General features: G+C 42.9%; 1 protein-coding gene across 2 annotated transcripts in view; it reads right to left on the reverse strand.

The window, feature by feature from the left end:
• The window catches only part of RRM2B (ribonucleotide reductase regulatory TP53 inducible subunit M2B), a 34,535-nt gene extending 21,036 nt beyond the window's left edge, over nucleotides 1-13,499 (reverse strand). The window contains exons 1-2 of one of the 2 annotated variants that reach the window (XM_021688280.1): nucleotides 13,239-13,499; nucleotides 2,790-2,945 (exon numbers count right to left, since the gene is read on the reverse strand). In XM_021688280.1, the coding sequence (XP_021543955.1) occupies nucleotides 2,790-2,945; nucleotides 13,239-13,286 (204 nt within the window). In that variant the 5' untranslated portion in view covers nucleotides 13,287-13,499. The remainder of the gene's footprint in view (nucleotides 1-2,789; nucleotides 2,946-13,238) is intronic. The other variant, XM_021688281.1, reaches the window with a different exon arrangement.
• Nucleotides 13,500-16,194: the final 2,695 nt, after the last annotated feature.

Here is a 16,194-nt window from a genome sequence, read left to right on the forward strand (position 1 = left end):
ACAACATGTATTACATTTGCTAAAAGATGCAAGTAATTTTCAAATGAATTTTAAGAAACCCAGGTATCACAGTAGCTTTTTAACATGATGAATGAAAAAGCCACCTGTGTACTCCATTTGTTCTGTTAACTATATCTAAAAGACACATCCTAGAAAACCACAGTTAAGAATGGTCAGGTGTGGGCACCTGGGTGGCTCAGCTGGTTAAGCGACTGCCTTCGGCTCAGGTCATGATCCTGGAGTCCCGGGATCGAGTCCTGCATCGGGCTCCCTGCTCGGCAGGGAGTCTGCTTCTCCCTCTGACCCTCCTCCCTCTCATGCTCTCTGTATCTCATTCTCTCTGTCTCAAATAAATAAATAAAATCTTTAAAAAAAAAAAAAAGAATGGTCAGGTGTGCCAAGTAGTATAACCCAATTTGATAATACCGGGTTTTTATTTTGTTTGGGGTTTTTTGCTCTGTATGTTAACTACAGTATAATAAAGATTTTTAACAATATAACACAGGTGGATAAATGGGTAAAATTAGTGTCATCGAAGCTTCAACAATTGGTGCCTTCTAATTTCTAATGTAAATCTCCCTCATTCTATATAAAACAGCTTACATTTATTTAGTGCTTACTAAGTGCCATGTGGCATTCTAAACATCTCATTTATCTCATCCATGAGACTCATCTCATTAGTCCTTATAATAACCCAATGAACCAGGTACCCTTAGCTCAGTTTTCCAATGAGGATGCACAGAGAGGTTACAGCTAGTAAGTGGGAGAGTCAGAATATGTACCTAGGCGGGAATGCAAGCTGGTGCAGCCACTCTGGAAAACAGTATGGAGGTTCCTCAAAAAGTTGAAAATAGAGCTACCATACGATCCAGCAATTGCACTATTGGGTATTTACCCCAAAGATACAAATGTAGTGATCCGAAGGGGTACGTGCACCCCAATGTTTATAGCAGCAATGTCCACAATAGCCAAACTGTGGAAAGAGCCAAGATGTCCATCGACAGATGAATGGATAAAGAAGATGTGGTATATATATACAATGGAATATTATGCAGCCATCAAAAGGAATGACATCTTGCCATTTGCAACGATGTGGATAGAACTTGAGGGTATTATGCTGAGTGAAATAAGTCAATCAGAGAAAGACATGTTTCATATGACCTCACTGATACGAGGAATTCTTAATCTCAGGAAACAAAGTGAGGGATGCTGGAGTGGTGGGGGGTGGGAGGGATGGGGTGGCTGGGTGATAGACATTGGGGAGGGTATTTGCTATGGTGAGCGCTGTGAATTGTGTAAGACTGATGAATTATAGACCTGTACCTCTGAAACAAATAATACATTATATGTTAAAAAAAAAAAAAAGAAGAAGATAGCACGAGGGGAAGAATGAAGGGGGGGGAATCGGAGGGGGAGACGAACCATGAGAGATGATGGACTCTGAAAAACAAACTGAGGGTTCTAGAGGGGAGGGGAGTGGGGAGATGGGTTAGCCTGGTGATGGGTATTAAAGAGGGCACGTTCTGCATAGAGCACTGGGTGTTATACGCAAACAATGAATCATGGAACACTACATCAAAAACTAATGATGTAATGTATGGTGATTAACACAATAAAAAAAAAAAAAGAAAAAAAAATTGAAAAAAAAAAAATGTACTTAGGCAATCTGGCTCCAGAGCCTGCATTCTTAACAGTGCGTGTTTACGTGTATAAAAACAATCTTCTGAAAAATAGACAGGTCCAAATATATCTATCTAAATAGATATATCCACTTATCTATTTAGATAGATAAATAAACACATACACACAGAGCAAATATGCAATGTAGGTATCATCCATCACATTCAAAGAGGAAGACAATGACTATTTGTGGGTTCACATAGACTACAGAGCAACCACTTACATGACCAACTGTCCTTGCCAAACCAGCAAGTATTTTCTAATTGACTCATTTGCTAGGAGGAAAATGCCACGCTAACACACAGTATCTACAGCCGTGCTGACCGCTGGGGCAGCAGGGCCAGGTGTGATGTGACTGAGGGTGGGGCCGGCCTGGGAGGAGCTCCGGGGGCAGCCCTGCAGTGAGATGCACTGCCTGAGCCGTCAAATTCGCCGCCACAGCTCCTTCTGCACGAGCAGCTAAGTCTCTCAGTGGAAAGCAGGGTCCCTAAGGCGTTCACTCTCCTTTTTTGGCCATGACGCAATTTTATTTATTCTGCTGGCCATAAGTAAAGACTAGTCTTATTTGGTCATAGCAAATCAAAAGTCTATCTAAAAATAGAAAATGTTGGGGCACCTGGGTGGCTCAGTTGGTTAAGCGACTGCCTTCGGCTCAGGTCATGATCCTGGAGTCCCGGGATCGAGTCCCACATCGGGCTCCCTGCTCAGTGGGGGGTCTGCTTCTCCCTCTGACCCTCTTCCCTCTCTTGCTATCTGTCTCTCATTCTCTCTCTCTCAAATAAATAAATAAAATCTTTAAAAAAAAATTCTTAAAAAAATAAATAAATAAAAAATAAAAATAGAAAATGTCCTAAAATATATTGGAAGTAAAAACCTGGCTGACTGAGAGGCCATTTTTGCAGCAGGAAACATGTTTACAGACAGCAGTCTAAACATAAAACATTGGAGAACACTGTCTTTAGTTTCAGTAGTTTCCAACATTGCTTATACAACTGATCTTATTCAATGTATCTTACGATAGAAGTTAACATTTTTGGGGAATGCCCCATGACAGAAGATGTGGCACTGCATTACAGAACATGCCTGTTGGCAAAGATGATGCCACTTACCTCTTCGGCCGTCCAGAAGGATGCCTGTGCCTGTTTATACATTTTCCAAATATCAGGGTATTGGATTGGGAAGATGACAAATCGGCGAGAACTCTTTCGTAGGAGTGGCTCTTCATCTGACTTCACTTCATTTTTGTTGGTATCTGAAGATAATCTCTTTGGGAAATAAAGTACAAACACCCATTTTTGTAGACATCCCCTCTTTAGTCATATCTAAACACACACTGGGGGAGGGTAGACAGACAGCACAGGCTGAGGAGCCGGTCTGCCTGGGTTGAATCCTTTACCGTTATCCGTTCCTGGTTAATAGTGTTTGGTTAGTTGTGTGACCATAGAAAGTTGCTTAACTTCTCTGAGCCTTGGTTTTTCCTTATCAGTAAAATAACATTTACCTCATAGGTTAATCTTGATGATTAAAAGTGCTTTAAAGAGAGTCTGTTGCATAATAAGCACGCAACAAAATTGTCATTATTGCTACTTTAAGGATAAGCACAAAACTCGATCCATAAATGTCATGGTGTGCAAATTTCTAGGTTTGTGCACTAAATGTGCCTTCAGTGCCTTTCTCAGAGATAGGATGCTGGCACGAATAGGGTACTATTATAAACTTTATTTTAGTTTTAAAGATTTTTTAAATTTGTTCATTTCAGAGAGAGAGCGCACATGCAAGAACACAAGCAGGAGGGAAGGGTCAGAGGGAGAGGGAGAAGCAGAGTCCCCACTAAGCAGGGTGCCTGACCCCAGGACCCTGGGATCAGGACCTAAGCTGAAGGCTGATGCTCAACCGATTGAGCCACCCAGGCGCCCCTACTTTCTTATTTTAATGTTTTCTTTTCTAACCTGAACTATCATAATACTTACCTGAAAACTCCTTACCAACAATTTATCAACCTTCATTCATCTGAACCTTCCCATATACCAATCTGTTATTACTATTTACTTGTTAACATTACTACAGATGGTTTCACTGTGGGCTGGCTTAAAGCTTTGTGGATCAAGTGAGAAGCACATACCTGTATACCTACAACTTGGAAATGATGGCATTCCAACAAGGGACAGTGCCAGGTATATATATATTTTTTACTTTTAAAAAATTTTTTATTGTTATGTTAATCACCTTACATTAACATCATCAGTTTTTGATGTAGTGTTCCATGATTCATTGTTTGTATATAACACCCAGTGCTCCACGCACTACGTGCCCTCTTTAATACCCATCACCAGGCTAACCCATCCTCCCACTCCCCTCCCCTCCCCTCTAGAACCCTCAGTTTGTTTTTCAGTCCATCATCTCTCATGGTTCATCTCCCCCTCTGATTTCCCCCCCTTCATTCTTCCCCTCCTGCTTTTTTTTTTCTTAACATATATTGCATTATTTGTTTCAGAGGTACAGATCTGTGATTCAACAGTCTTGCACAATTCACAGCGTATATTTTAACAGTCAGCAAAAGTATCAGAAGAGTTGTACTTTGCATGAGAATATATAGAGAGTATATACAGTTAGGCTTAAAATGTATACATTAAGATTACTGGGATACATTTAAATTCTGGACTCCTAACTCAAACTGTCTCTTCTCTCTCCAGTGCCAGGCCCATCACGTTCCTTCATCCTTTTTTTTTTTTTTTTTTAAGATTTTATTTACTTGACAGAGAGAGAGCGCGCAAGAGCAGCAACACAAGCAGGGGGAGTGGGAGAGGGAGAAGCAGGCTTCCCACCGAGCAGGGAGCCCGATGCGGGGCTCGATCCCAGGACCCTCGGATCATGACCTGAGCCGAAGGCAGACGCTTAACGAGTGAGCCACCCAGGCACCCCACGTTCCTTCATCCTTATCATTGCTGCCACCAACCACATCTCTCTGAAGCAAGTGTACTAAGGCAAGGCAAGATGAGAAAAAGACTAAAAATCAAAGCATGAGGCTATGCAAATACAGGTAGGGCTTGCACACTGCACACATACTGGTATTATAGTAGAGACTGTCTTATTTGAAGGTGTAGGCCTCCCCAGATAAAGCACTTGAGCCCTGGAGAGTAGAAACCACTTTTTATTTATTATGGCGCTCCCAGAGTACTGTGTCAAGCATAACAACAATAAATGTTAGCTAAGTAAGTGAATGGGCCGCTAATTTCTCTTTGTCTTATGATTGGGTTACTGGATACCTTTTGAATTTAACATAAGGCCACAATACATCAGTGAGATGACCTGATAACCACTCAAATCAAGCCTTTTCCGAGTGCTCCCACATCTCTCCCCCATCACCCTAAAGGCCTGGATTCGGTCCCTAACACAGCACATAGCTCACTGCAATTAATTCCTTGTTATTTGTCTATAGTCCCCTCTAGACTATGCTTCTTGAGAGTAAAAACTAACTTTACTCTTGTGGAACCCCTAGAACCCAGCATAGTATCAGGCATTTAGTTGATGTTCATTCCCCAAATATTCAAACAAATTTTTAAAATGGAAGCTGTCAAGTTTTTTGTTTGTGTTGCCTTTATATATTTTGTCCCTGGGGTACAGATATGGATTCAGAGCTGGAATTCCTTACCTTCGCAGTATTTGCTATGTGAACCTTCATAAGCAGTAACTCTTTGGTACCAAGCACCCTGGCCCTGAGGGAGTTTTTAAATGCTGATTAAATAATTGAGCAAAGTCAGGATCTATGAAAACTGCTGAAGACTAGCACCTTTTATTAGAATGAAAGTCACTTTTGTACCTATATTCTTCCTGTTCCATTCTGATAACATGTGCATTAAGAAAAGCAGCTGGATTAGAAGAGCATTATGAAAGAGTTTGCGACATGAAGAGAGGAGGGCTTAACCAACATAAACCTCTGAATTGAGTCAAAGATGATACACTGCTTATTTTCATGATGTTTAAAAAAGTCCATACACATTTTAATACAATGTCAGGAGGGTCATACATCCCAAAGCTCTAGGATCTCTAGAATATCCTCTATGGACCTGGGCTAAGAACGCATATTTTAGAAGAGAAAACAATGTGACAAAAGGCATGATGGTATGTGACTTTTTAAAAATTTTTGTTTATTTGATTGGACTCTCAAGTCTCAAGTCTTTCCGACATAAACACGACATAATGTATCACTTACATGTTCTAGTTTCTAGTTTTAACATACTTAAGGTAGAACAGTCTGAGTGCAGAGTCCTTATCTCTTGTAGGATTCCCTCCCAATCTTATACTTGCCTTGCTTACACCTAATTCTACAGAATTTTTTTTTTTAAGAATTTATTTATTTATTTGAGAGAGAACATGAGCAGGGGGAGGGGCAGAGGGAGCAGGCTCCCCGCTAAACAGGGAGCCCTATGTGGGGCTCAATCCCAGGATCCCAAGATCATGACCTGAGCTGAAGGCAGACGCTTAACTGACTGAGCCACCCAGGTGCCCCAGAATTTGTTTTTAACAACTCATCTTTACTGAGTTTTCCAAACCTTTCAATTTAAGTTTTTATAGAAACAGGGGTGCCTGGGTGGCTCAGTCAGTTAAGCGTCTGCCTTCAGCTCAGGTCATGATCTCAGCTCCCTGCTCAGTGGGGAGTCTGCTTCTCCTTCTCCCTCTGCCCCCACCCCCGCTCATGTGCTCTCTCAAATAAATAAAATCTTTTTAAAAAATATTTAATTAACATATAATGTATTGTTTCAGGGGTACAGGTCTGTGATTCATCAGTCTTACACAATTCACAGGGCTCACCATAGCACATACCCTCCCCATTGTCTATCACCCAGCCACCCTATCCTTCCCACCCCCCTCCACTCCAGCAACCCTCAGTTTGTTTCCTGAGGTTAAGAGTCTCTTATTGTTTGTCTCCCTCTCTGGTTTCATCTTGTTTCAGCTTTCCCACCTTTCCCCTATGATCCTCTGTCTTGTTTCTCAAATTCCTCATATCAGTGAGATCATATGATACATGTCTTTCTCTGACTGACTTATTTCGCTTAGCATAATACCCTCTAGTTCCATCCATGTCGTTGCAAATGGCAAGATTTCCTGTTTTTTGATGGCTGCATAATATTCCATTGTATATATATACCACATCTTCTTTATCCATTCATCTGTCGATGGACATCTTGGCTCTTTCCATAGTTGGCTATTGTGGACATTGCTGCTATAAACATTGGGGTGCATGCACCCCTTCGGATCACTACATTTGTATCTTTGGGGTAAATACCCAGTAGTGCAATTGCTGGGTCATATGGTAGCTCTATTTTCAACTTTTTGAGGAACCTCCATACTGTTTTCCAGAGTGGCTGCACCAGCTTGCATTTCCACCAACAGTGTAGGAGGGTTCCCCTTTCTCCACATCCTCGCCAACATCTGTCATTTCCTGACTTGTTAATTTTAGCCATTCTGACTGGTGTGAGGTGGTATCTCATTGGGGTTTTGATTTGGATTTCCCTGATGCCGAGTGATGTTGAGCACTTTTTCATATGTCTGTTGGCCATCAAATAAATAAAATCTTTAAAAAATTTTTTATAGAAACAACTTTCTTCTCATTCTTATATATTAGTTTACACAATTAAATTACAATAATTACAATAGAAATACAATAGGTATAAATAAGATTAGAATTAAGACAACTGATTTGGTAAGGTATAACTCAATCAGTGAGAACAGAAATATGTGGGTACATCAGAGAAGAACCTACTACCCATGCATTCTAAAGCCAATGGGTATCCACATATTTTACAGGGTTGGATAAATCCACAGACCTGGCTAGTAGTAAATTGATTAAGAAAACTTCTGATGAATATACAAAGAAATTGTTTGCTAAGTTTGGTATAAATCTTCACTAATCATCCATACCCCAATTCAAAATGATGGTTTCATCAAAACAGCCTCCCTATTCCATTAATTGATTTTATAAGGAATGTTATATATATTAAGTAAAATTATACTAATAAAACAAAGGTGGGTTTTATCAATTAGTGTTACACTTATAAGTTTGTTTGAAAAATAGGCTCGTGTGTTAAAGCCATGGGAGGAGGGCCTTCAGTGTAAATATATATGAATTTTGCCACAGCTATCTTCCTGTAGCCATTCTGATACAACTGTTTTGACACTTTTTTTACCTCAATGTCATCATTCTGATGAAATGAAACAAGCAAAGATTTTTAACTTTTAGCTTTTAAAATATATACTCCATCTCTAAGCTTTATCTGAGGTTAAGGTGGATATGTTTTTTTTGTATTTTGCATATTAAATAGATATTAAGATGGTGATATTTTAAAAAATTTCAGAAGTCAAAGTGGTCTGTTTTGATATATAACACTTTAGCATCTAGCCTCTATCACATAGACTATTGGGAGATTTTGAAAGCTTTGAATTAGGGAAGAAACATAACCAGATCTGTTTTAAGATCCCTCTTCCAGGAGCACCTGGGTGGCTCAGTTGGTTGAGCGTCAGACTCTTGGTTTCAGCTCAGGTCAATGATCGCATGGGTTGTGGGATGGAGCCCCACATGCGGCTTCACACTCAGCAGGGAGTCCGCTTGAAGATTCTCTCCCTCTGCCTACCCCCCCTCAAATAAATAAATATATCTTTTTAAAAATCACTTATCCAGAAATATGGTCAGGTTAGAAGAGAAATTACAGGTGGAGAGAACAATTAAAATCACTACCCTACCCAAATCTCACCTGAACTAGGGTACCAGCAGTAGAAACACAAAAGAAGACTGCTTTAAGAGATTCAGAAGTAGAATTAATCATTCTTGCTAAAAACTTGTATTTTGGAGAACAGGATAAGAGTTGAAGATGCCCTTGAGGTGTCCAGCAACTGGATAATGATATTAAGAAATAAGAGACATACAGAAAGTGCTCAGCATCAGGAGAATAACTGGATAAATCAGACAAATCCCTTCTCACATTAGATGTTTAACAAAAGCTTAATTTGAATGAACTCCCCCACCAACCCAAGCCACAACAATAGTTAGAAAAACATAAAAGTCTTTAAAAAGTCAACTTGGTCGGGCACCTGGGTGGCTCAGTTGGTTAAGCGACTGCCTTCAGCTCAGGTCATGATCCTGGAGTCCCGGGATCGAGTCCCACATCGGGCTCCCTGCTCAGCAGGGGGTCTGCTTCTCCCTCTGCCCTCTTCCCTCTTATGCTCTCTGTCTCTCATTCTCTCTCTCAAATAAATAAAATCTTTTAAAAAAAAAAAGTCAACTTGGTCAATAAAAAACGTAATTTGTTCAGATATACAGTAGGCAGCTAAAAATATAACACTCTGGCAGAGAAGTGGTGGCAATCCATCCCATTAGTAGTCACCAAAGGGGTTATCCAAGGAGAAAATATAGAAAAGCAGCACAGCTGAGGATGCAGACGACAAAATGCTGACATTGGAAGGGCAGATGGAAGAAGAGGAGCCAGCTGGGATTAAAAGTGGCTGAAATAGGGGCACCTGGGTGGTTCAGTTGGTTAAGTGTCTGCCTTTGGCTCAGGCCATGATCCCAGGGTCCTGGGATTGAGCCCCATGTTGGGCTCCTTACTCAACATGGAGCCTGCTTCTCCCTCTCCCTCTGCCGCTCCTCCTACTTGTGCTCTCTCTCGATCTCTCTCTAATAAATAAAATCTTTAAAAAAAAGTAAGAGTGGCTGAAATGGATGTAGGACAATCAAAAGCAAAGGCAGAAGTGATCTGATTTGGCTAAAGCCATCTCTAACAACAGATGAAACACAGAAGAATTCTGTAAAGGATCCACACTCTGGATATCAATCAGGGTAAGAGGTTAGGAATTAATTCTGTGGGCCAAAGATTTTTAAACATCTGGGGGATTGAGAGGCTTATACTCCAACTCTCACCATTTGCCCTCAACCCTGAGGTACTGGCATTCACTGTAGGGCAGTTTGAAAATCATTCCTGTGGATAGTCATGGAGAGTTTCTGAGTATGAATTAATAGGAATAGGGGTGGCGTCAGGAGGATTCATTGGATAACTATACGGGATGAACTGGAAAAAGAAAAAAGCCTAGATTTTGGTAGCAACCATGGTATTGATCTCAAAGGTACAAATGGCAGCCTGAATTTTTTTATTTAGTTTTTTTGAAGTTTTTATTTAAATTCTAGTGAGTTAACATATAGTGTAATACTGGTTTCAGAAGGAGAATTTAGTGATTCATCACTTACCTACAGCACCCAGTGTTCATCACAAGTACCCTCCTTAACACCCATTATCCATTTAGCCCATCCCCTGCCCACCTCCCCTCCATCAACCCTCAGTTTATACTCTATAGTTAAGTCTCTTATGCTTTTCTTCCCCCTCTTATTTCCCCCTTCCCCTATGTTGTTTTATTTCTTAAATTCCACATATGAGTGAAATCATACAGTATTTGTCTTTCTCTGACTTATTTTACTTAGCACACTCTAGCTCCATCCATGTCATTGCAAAAGGCAAGATTTCATTCTTTTGGATGGCTAATATTTCACTATATATGTGTGAATATAGTGTGTGTATACACACACTATGTATAAATACACACACACACAAACACACCCCCCACATCTTATCCATTCATTAGTTGATGGACATTTGGGCTCTTTCCATAATTTGGCTATGATTGATAATGTTGCTATAAACATCAGGGTGCATGTGTCCCTTCAAATCAGTATTTTTGTATCCCTTGGGTAAATAACAAGTAGTGCAATTGCTGGGTCACTGGGTAGTTCTATTTTTAACTTTTTGAGGAACCTCCATACTGTTTTCCAGAGTGCCTGCACCAGTTTGCATCTCACCAACAGTGCAAGAGGGTTCCCCTTTCTCCACATCCTCTCCAACATCTGTTGTTTCCTGTGTTGTTAATTTTAGCCATTCTGACAGGTGTGAGGTGATAGCTCATTGTAGTTTTGATTTGTATTTCCCTGATGAGTGATGCTGAGCATCTTTTCATGTGTTTGTTGGCCATCTGCATGTCTTCTTTAGAAAAATGTCAGGGCAGCCTGAATTAAGATGTGGTGGTTAGCATGAAAAAGCTGCTTCGACAGGGCTTTGCCAGCCTACAGAACTAGGTATTTTTGGTGGGACTGAGACCATCTCAAGAGTTTTTACTTGGGAGGAGTGACATAAAGGCACTGGGTCAGGGAAGGATTAATTTAGGAATGGTAAAAAGGATTAAACAGAGGGTAAGACTGGAGGTAGAGAGACAAGTTGTTGTAGCTGCACAGATATAAAGTGATGAGACCCTGAAAAAAAGTTCAGAACATACAAGCATTCTTTGCCAACATTCCACTGTGTCTTCCAAAATGGTGCCTCTAGTTCCTGCCTGCCTTAGTTTCTGGTCGCCTCATCCCAAGAGGATATGCCTGGGCAGATCCCCCAGCTAGCACTCACCATTCCCTGGTTAGCTAGGCTGGCATGCTACAGCCTGGACGTCCCTCTCAATCCAGCCCCAATTCCACCACTTTCATTTGTTTGCCTTGGCCTCTCTTCTCAGGTGAAGAAGACTATTTGGATGCTGCTACAGTCATACACTATTTGTATTTGCCCAGGTGTCACTTTCGTTTTCATTTTTCTATTCCCACCAAATCTGACAAAACAGAATACTGGCCCACAAGCAAGAACTTGGTTTTAAGCCCAGCTCTGCTATTGAATCATGTGGTCCTGGGCATGTCATTTTATCTTTTCTGGCCTAAACTTTCTAACCTTGAAAATAGGGACTGTTGATTAGATTAATGATAGTTAACTTCAAGAAACTGATGAAAGCTAAGGACCCCTTTCTCAGGAGATTCACATGTGCACATACAAAATCTATAAACTTCAGGAGATTCATAAACACCCTTCAAGCCCATCTATAAACCCTTCCAGGCAGTGTTTCTTAAAATATATTAATCAGAACCACCTGAAGTCCTTGCTAAAAATGCAGTCCCAGACCCTCCCAAGAGATTTTGACTTACCGTGTCTGGAATGTAGGCCCAGTAATTTACATTTTTTACAACTCCAGGTGATTCTAATGCAGGTGGCCCATGCTGCACCATCATATCTAGATAAAGTGCTTGAAGCATCCTTGCAACTCAGGTTAAAAACTTTTGGACCAGGGCGCCTGGGTGGCTCAGTCGTTAAGCGTCTGCCTTCGGCTCAGGTCATGATCCCAGGGTCCTGGGATCGAGTCCCACATCGGGCTCCCTGCTCAGCGGGAAGCCTGCTTCTCCCTCTCCCACTCCCCCTGCTTGTGTTCCTGCTCTCGCTGTCTCTCTGTCAAATAAATAAATAAAATCTTTAAAAAAAAAAAGCAAAAAAACTTTTGGACCAGATGCTCACTAGAATTCATTCTACAGCTAAAGTAAAATTCTGTCTCTGTCTTTGTGGGCCTATGTCATTGAGAAGGGGATAATAAATAAAAGTTAACTTCTAGGTCTTAAGTCTGAATGGTTGTAGCACAAAAAGAAAAATCCAAATTGTCCTTTTCAAGTGAGGAAATCGGTACTCAATGTATTTGTTTCAAAAGGGGAAGAAAAAGTTTGAGGGATATTTACAACTTGTTACTAAATGTTTACAAAATCAAAATCAAACAATATAAAACCCCAAATCTGGACTCTACAACTTTCTAAAGAAATGTAGCGCTAAGTATGAGTCTCTGTAAGGTGAAACTGTTAAAACAAAGATATTCACACACAGCCAACAGATTCAAGATAAATACAAAAAGTATTTCTCTTGTACACAAATGATTTAGAAGTATTTGTGAAATAACGGTATGAAAATTATAGAGCAACAATTTGAACTACCCTACCACAGTCTCATAATTTGGTTTGCTGTTATTAGGTACTTCTATTATAGAAGCGGAAGATAAACATGTTAACTTGGGTTTTAGGAGGCAGCCACAACTTCCGTGGCACTTTGCATAAAGCCTTTGACTTAATCCTCTTTGAGAAAAGTATCCCTTCCACTGTATAAATGAAGAAAGTGACACCCCAGAGTCACAGCTAGATAAGTGGCCCAGTCTGAGCAAATCTGGCCTCCTAACCTGATGTTCTTCATTGTTGTGAGGACTTCCCGTCCCCATCCACCTGTGTCAATTTCCACACACGGCCTCCAACTCCTTTTAACCATCTCAGAGATGGGATGCATTTCTCCAGTAAATTCACCTGTCAGGAGCCAGGGCTCCAGACGCGCAAAGATGGGAGGAGGGTATGGGGCGGACAATGGGGGGGTGGGGTGCTCCTCGGCTCGGCCTGAAACCTCAGAGCGTCACCCTTGGCTGGTCCCGGAGCAGAGCAACGGAGCAGAAACCCGGCTCCCTGGTCACCCCTCCCCAGGGACGGCCTCCCGGGCACTTACAACCACGAAACCAGGCTGCGGCGAGGGCTCGCGGTTGGGCCTGCACTGAGTTGCCGACCACAACGGGTAAAATTTCCTACAGCGGTCCTGCACCTCCCAGGTCCCGGCTACAACCTGCAACCTAAAGGCCAAGCGTGACTATGGGGCGGGACAGGGTACGGCAGCGACATTTACCTCATCCAGCTCGGGCCTGGCCGCTTCCGGCCTTTCCGGGTCACCCATCGCGCAGACTCCGCCAGAGCTACGGGAACTGAAGGAACCGAAAGCCTCAGACCACCTCCAACTATGCTAGGACCCAGGTGGCCCGCGGGTCCACTGAGTCCGCCCCGCCTCCAGCTGCACAGACCCCTCCTACTCCTGCCGGCCCGGCTTTCTCGCCAGCGGATTGAGCAACTCCCCCTGCGCCGGCCTGGCCCCGCCTCCGCCGCCTCAGGGACCCGCCTACTCCGGCCGGCCCCGCCTCCCGCCTGCGGCCTGAGGACGCCTCTCGGCCTCGGCCAACCCCGCACCATCCGTCGTGCGGACCCCGCCTCCCGCCTGCCCAGTGAGGGACTCCCCACGCCTTCGGCCCCGCCTCCCCGGTGCCAGGACCCCGCCCACCCCGGGAGGCCCCGCCCCACCCCGCTACTGCTACCCGGACCCCGACCCCGCCTCCCGCCGGCCCCGAGAAGAACTCGAGCGGAACCCGCGGGCCTCGCCTCCCGGCTTGCAGCGTGAGCGATTCGGTCTGCGGCTTTCGGCCCCGCCCGCTTGGCTGGCTCCGGGCTCTGCTCACTGGTACGGGAGGTACCCGGACACGCCTGGTCACCTCTCCGGGTCCAGATTCCCCAACCAGCTCTCGCCGTGCCTCAGGAACACGGTATGTCGCGCTAACTCGGCCTGTCCTGAGACACTGCCCCGGGGGGGAGGAGACACTGGAGGAGATGAGGAGAAAGCGCGCTTCGCGTGTGAAGCGGTGGTGGGAAAAGCCACACGATTGGTGAAAAAAGAAAACCGCACTGTTAAAAAATTAATGAGGAGAAAAGGCTGCCTTGTTTTGTATTTCGGCAACCGAAAAGAAGTGGTTGAGGGCAAAGTGTGGGTGTGATTGGGGTAGGTGGGGCTCCCAGAGTGAGGAGGAGAGGCAGAAAGGACTAAATTCAGGAAGATGTTGTGGAAGCCCAGTGAAATTGTTTCAACAAACTAAGCTTTTGGAAGTAGTTACTGAGCGCCTGTGTGAGCGAGGCATTTCATCTTCAGGACACCTGTGTGAGGATAAATCACTAGGATTAACTAGGGAGCAACAGAGAGATTCCCCCCCGTGTCATGGCAGGAGTCGGTGCCGAGAGTCACAATAATGTGATTGAATGACTGCTTCCAATCTCTCGCGGGTGGGGGAGCTGATCTGAAGATAACTACAACAGAAAGCAAAAAGAAAAAAAAAAAGTTTAGCAAATAAAAATGAGGTGAAAGAGATTCAGTAGCTTGAAGCTGAAATATTGGGAGAACCTTGTTATGCCTTGAATAACATGCACCTGTTCTGTGGATAGCCGTGTGAAGTATGGTAAAATAGGATAGAAAATTAAGCTTTGAAAATGCCCGACAGCTCTTTCTAAAACCTGCCCCAGAATGGGGGATGAGAGTTATCTTTCTTAAGGCAATTACTAGGGGTCAAGTGCTGAGGAAAATGTTTTACATATATTGACTTTAAGTAATGGCTAAATTCTGTGAGGAAACTGAGTCTTAAAGAAGTTAGATAATTTATTGGCCACATGGCAAATTAAGAGCAAGGATTATGTCATTTAAAGTTATGAAACAATAGGTCTACTATATATCAGGCATCATATTTGCTATTGAAGAAACAAAAATGAATGAATTTAGTGAAAAAGAACGTGGATCCTGGAGTCATATCATCATGGGCGTGAATTCTAGCTTCCCCATTTATTAACTGTGCTACCTTGGACAAGTTACTTAGCCTCTGCAAGATTCAGTTTCCTCACCTGTAGGATAAGAATAATAATGCCTTCCTAAAAAGATTGTTGTGTCGAATTAATATGTTACTTGTAAAGCACTTATTGGGGTGGGAAATTACAATGGTAGCTTCCAAGTACACTTGTGCTACTAATCAGGCCATCCTAAAGGTCATGGAACAGGGAGGTTCGGATCAAATGCAGTTGCTTGAATTACACAGTTTACTAAGTTAATTTAGAACCTACATCAAGGGGAAAGAGTTGGGGCAGCTAACATATTTAAGATAGGGTGTGGGGAGGGGAGGGACTGGAAGGAAGGACCCTACTCTAGATCTCAATGTCACTCAATGTTCATATATCCTGCCCTTGCTGCATCAGCTTTCCTGACTGGTGGTATAGTTATTATTTTTTTTATTTTTTTTTAAAGATTTTTTTTTTATTTATTTATTAGAGCGCGAGCGAGAGAGAAACAGCATGAGAGGGGAGAGGGTCAGAGGGAGAAGCAGGCTCCCCGCTGAGCAGGGAGCCCGGATGCGGACTCGATCCCGGGACTCCGGGATCCTGACCTGAGCCGAAGGCAGTCGCTTAACCAACTGAGCCACCCAAGCGCCCGGTGGTATAGTTATTAAGAACAGAGTTAAGGGGCGCCTGAGTGGCTCAGTTGGTTAAGCGTCTGACTTGGGCTTCGGTCATGATCTCAGGGTCCTGGGATCGAGTCCCTCATAGGGCTCTGCACTCAGCAGGGAGTCTGCTACTCCCTCGCGCCCACCCCCCACTTGTGCTCTCTCTCAAATAAAATCTTAAGGAAAAAAAAAACAACAGCTAAGGATTAGCCAGGGGTCTCAACAGACAGAAGGTAAAGCCAACACACTGGCTCTTTTGGTGGTGCAGGATCAGGTAGACCTGCTCACAGGTGTAACTTGCCGTAAATTAACCTGCTGTGAGTTTTATCTCTGTTTCCTGGGAAGAGCAGATGTGGGGCCAAAATGGATGTCACCAGTTGGTGGCTGATTTAGGAATAACATAGTTGTCAATCTGGAAGTGACATCTTTACCTTATGAATATTTAAGACCTACTTATTCCTTCCAGCCATTTCTGTCTGTGACATTCATTTATTCCATTATTTTCATCTATGTTCAACATAATAATGTTCCATTTATTTTGTCTTTAACATGCCTCAT

This window comes from Neomonachus schauinslandi, chromosome 4 (genome assembly GCF_002201575.2).
Source record: "Neomonachus schauinslandi chromosome 4, ASM220157v2, whole genome shotgun sequence".
Lineage (NCBI taxonomy): Eukaryota > Metazoa > Chordata > Mammalia > Carnivora > Phocidae > Neomonachus > Neomonachus schauinslandi.